Genomic DNA, 4,520 nt, shown 5'->3' with positions numbered 1-4,520 from the left:
GTAAAATAATGGTTTTATTAGCCCTTCACCAAAGGACAGCATACTTCGTTATGGAATATTAAAACTACAACGTGTAAAATAATGGTTTTATTAGCCCTTCACCAAAGGACAGCATACTTCGTTGTGGAATATTAAAACTACAACGTGTAAAATAATGGTTTTATTAGCCCTTCACCAAAGGACAGCATACTTCGTTGTGGAATATTAAAACTACAACGTGTAAAATAATGGTTTTATTAGCCCTTCACCAAAGGACAGCATACTTCGTTGTGGAATATTAAAACTACAACGTGTAAAATAATGGTTTTATTAGCCCTTCACCAAAGGACAGCATACTTCGTTGTGGAATATTAAAACTACAACGTGTAAAATAATGGTTTTATTAGCCCTTCACCAAAGGACAGCATACTTCGTTATGGAATATTAAAACTACAACGTGTAAAATAATGGTTTTATTAGCCCTTCACCAAAGGACAGCATACTTCGTTGTGGAATATTAAAACTACAACGTGTAAAATAATGGTTTTATTAGCCCTTCACCAAAGGACAGCATACTTCGTTGTGGAATATTAAAACTACAACGTGTAAAATAATGGTTTTATTAGCTCTTCACCAAAGGACAGCATACTTCGTTGTGGAATATTAAAACTACAACGTGTAAAATAATGGTTTTATTAGCCCTTCACCAAAGGACAGCATACTTCGTTGTGGAATATTAAAACTACAACGTGTAAAATAATGGTTTTATTAGCCCTTCACCAAAGGACAGCATACTTCGTTGTGGAATATTAAAACTACAACGTGTAAAATAATGGTTTTATTAGCCCTTCACCAAAGGACAGCATACTTCGTTGTGGAATATTAAAACTACAACGTGTAAAATAATGGTTTTATTAGCCCTTCACCAAAGGACAGCATACTTCGTTGTGGAATATTAAAACTACAACGTGTAAAATAATGGTTTTATTAGCCCTTCACCAAAGGACAGCATACTTCGTTATGGAATATTAAAACTACAACGTGTAAAATAATGGTTTTATTAGCCCTTCACCAAAGGACAGCATACTTCGTTGTGGAATATTAAAACTACAACGTGTAAAATAATGGTTTTATTAGCCCTTCACCAAAGGACAGCATACTTCGTTGTGGAATATTAAAACTACAACGTGTAAAATAATGGTTTTATTAGCCCTTCACCAAAGGACAGCATACTTCGTTGTGGAATATTAAAACTACAACGTGTAAAATAATGGTTTTATTAGCCCTTCACCAAAGGACAGCATACTTCGTTGTGGAATATTAAAACTACAACGTGTAAAATAATGGTTTTATTAGCCCTTCACCAAAGGACAGCATACTTCGTTGTGGAATATTAAAACTACAACGTGTAAAATAATGGTTTTATTAGCCCTTCACCAAAGGACAGCATACTTCGTTGTGGAATATTAAAACTACAACGTGTAAAATAATGGTTTTATTAGCCCTTCACCAAAGGACAGCATACTTCGTTGTGGAATATTAAAACTACAACGTGTAAAATAATGGTTTTATTAGCCCTTCACCAAAGGACAGCATACTTCGTTGTGGAATATTAAAACTACAACGTGTAAAATAATGGTTTTATTAGCCCTTCACCAAAGGACAGCATACTTCGTTGTGGAATATTAAAACTACAACGTGTAAAATAATGGTTTTATTAGCCCTTCACCAAAGGACAGCATACTTCGTTGTGGAATATTAAAACTACAACGTGTAAAATAATGGTTTTATTAGCCCTTCACCAAAGGACAGCATACTTCGTTGTGGAATATTAAAACTACAACGTGTAAAATTATGGTTTTATTAGCCCTTCACCAAAGGACAGCATACTTCGTTGTGGAATATTAAAACTACAACGTGTAAAATAATGGTTTTATTAGCCCTTCACCAAAGGACAGCATACTTCGTTGTGGAATATTAAAACTACAACGTGTAAAATAATTGTTTTATTAGCTCTTCACCAAAGGACAGCATACTTCGTTGTGGAATATTAAAACTACAACGTGTAAAATAATGGTTTTATTAGCCCTTCACCAAAGGACAGCATACTTCGTTGTGGAATATTAAAACTACAACGTGTAAAATAATGGTTTTATTAGCCCTTCACCAAAGGACAGCATACTTCGTTGTGGAATATTAAAACTACAACGTGTAAAATAATGGTTTTATTAGCCCTTCACCAAAGGACAGCATACTTCGTTGTGGAATATTAAAACTACAACGTGTAAAATAATGGTTTTATTAGCCCTTCACCAAAGGACAGCATACTTCGTTGTGGAATATTAAAACTACAACGTGTAAAATAATGGTTTTATTAGCCCTTCACCAAAGGACAGCATACTTCGTTATGGAATATTAAAACTACAACGTGTAAAATAATGGTTTTATTAGCCCTTCACCAAAGGACAGCATACTTCGTTGTGGAATATTAAAACTACAACGTGTAAAATAATGGTTTTATTAGCCCTTCACCAAAGGACAGCATACTTCGTTGTGGAATATTAAAACTACAACGTGTAAAATAATGGTTTTATTAGCCCTTCACCAAAGGACAGCATACTTCGTTGTGGAATATTAAAACTACAACGTGTAAAATAATGGTTTTATTAGCCCTTCACCAAAGGACAGCATACTTCGTTGTGGAATATTAAAACTACAACGTGTAAAATAATGGTTTTATTAACACGTCACCAAAGGACAGCATACTTCGTTGTGGAATATTAAAACTACAACGTGTAAAATAATGTGTTTATTTGCGTTATATCAAAACACAGCATACTTGGTTGTCACCGCAACCCCGGGGGCCCCTTTGTAGGAATGGCGCGCAGTAGTCCATGCATTCTCCTCCATTCAGTCGACAGCGGTTCTTCAAGACGGATTCTGAAATAAGGAAAACGGCATTGTAGCTTTGAGTGAAAAGTTTTAAAAAGTATACAATAAATAGCAGGTAGATTAATTCAATTTAAAAACATAAACAATTCATCACTTGAATAGAAAAATCGATTATGGAGGAATTTTGTTAAATCTAGTATAAACTTTCCTTCAAGGCTTTGAGATAATAATAGGCAGTGCACTGAATACATTAACACATGTATAACTCTTATTTTTTAACAGCTGAGACTAACAGAAAATAGATGAATATCTGATGTGTGTCTGGTATTAAATTTATGAAAATCTTGGTTAGTACTAAATGTAATAATGCTAACACATTAATTTTTAATATAAAACGTTATCAGTGCAAGATGTACACACAAGATAAGGCCAACATTTCTCAAACTTTTACATTATGTCCTTTTATGGGCATCTATCATTATTCTGGTCACTTTCTATCTTAAATCTCAATCTAAATATGTCATATTCAGATGAGTTGCCCCAGAATATTAATACATATTTCAAGACAGAAAGAAAGTTGCAAAATATGCTATTTTAAATATTTTTACGAGTATATAGCCAAGAGAGAACAAGGGTCTTAATGCAGAACAAAATTTAGGAGTAATATATTCTATGAGTATGTGTTTTCCAGTTAGAATGTCTGTCCAAGTTCAAACCAAGGACCTTTCTTTGAGACCAGTTCTATTTTATCTGATATTGTAGGAAAACTAAGGACTATTACCTGCACTAAATTTGTCTACACTGCTTTTATCGACCAGTTTATTTCAACTAAACCATTAATTAATTGTAATTAATTAATTAATTTATTTATTTACTCATCCATCCATCTGTCTGTCTGTCTGTCTGTCTGTCTAATCTATCTATCTTATCTATCTATCTATCTATCTATCTATCTATCTATCTATCTATCTATCTATCTATCTATCTATCTATCTATCTATCTATCTATCTATCTATCTATCTATCTATCTATCTATCTATCTATCTATTCTATCTAATCTATCTATCTAATCTATCTATCTAATCTATCTATCTAATCTATCTATCTAATCTATCTATCTAATCTATCTATCTAATCTATCTATCTATCTAATCTATCTATCTATCTAATCTATCTATCTATCTAATCTATCTATCTATCTAATCTATCTATCTATCTAATCTATCTATCTATCTAATCTATCTATCTATCTAATCTATCTATCTATCTAATCTATCTATCTATCTAATCTATCTATCTATCTAATCTATCTATCTATCTAATCTATCTATCTATCTAATCTATCTATCTATCTAATCTATCTATCTATCTAATCTATCTATCTATCTAATCTATCTATCTATCTAATCTATCTATCTATCTAATCTATCTATCTATCTAATCTATCTATCTATCTAATCCTATCTAATCTATCTATCTATCTAATCTATCTATCTATCTAATCTATCTATCTATCTAATCTATCTATCTATCTATCTATCTATCTATCTATCTATCTATCTATCTATCTATCTATCTATCTATCTATCTATCTATCTATCTATCTATCTATCTATCTATCTATCTATCTATCTATTCTATCTATCTA

At 31.9% G+C, this 4,520-nt stretch overlaps 1 protein-coding gene across 1 annotated transcript in view; it reads right to left on the bottom strand.

The window, feature by feature from the left end:
- Positions 1-2,707: 2,707 nt before the first annotated feature.
- Positions 2,708-4,520, bottom strand: part of LOC138713974 (U-scoloptoxin(19)-Sm1a-like) — a 40,319-nt gene continuing 38,506 nt past the window's right edge. Inside the window, exon 3 of the mRNA XM_069846556.1 lies at positions 2,708-2,919. Coding sequence (XP_069702657.1) covers positions 2,798-2,919 — 122 coding nt within the window. The 3' untranslated portion in view covers positions 2,708-2,797. The remainder of the gene's footprint in view (positions 2,920-4,520) is intronic.

This window comes from Periplaneta americana, chromosome 14 (genome assembly GCF_040183065.1).
Source record: "Periplaneta americana isolate PAMFEO1 chromosome 14, P.americana_PAMFEO1_priV1, whole genome shotgun sequence".
Classification (NCBI taxonomy): domain Eukaryota; kingdom Metazoa; phylum Arthropoda; class Insecta; order Blattodea; family Blattidae; genus Periplaneta; species Periplaneta americana.
The sequence above is the reverse complement of the archived record's forward strand: the minus strand, read 5'-3'. Positions and strand labels throughout refer to the sequence as shown.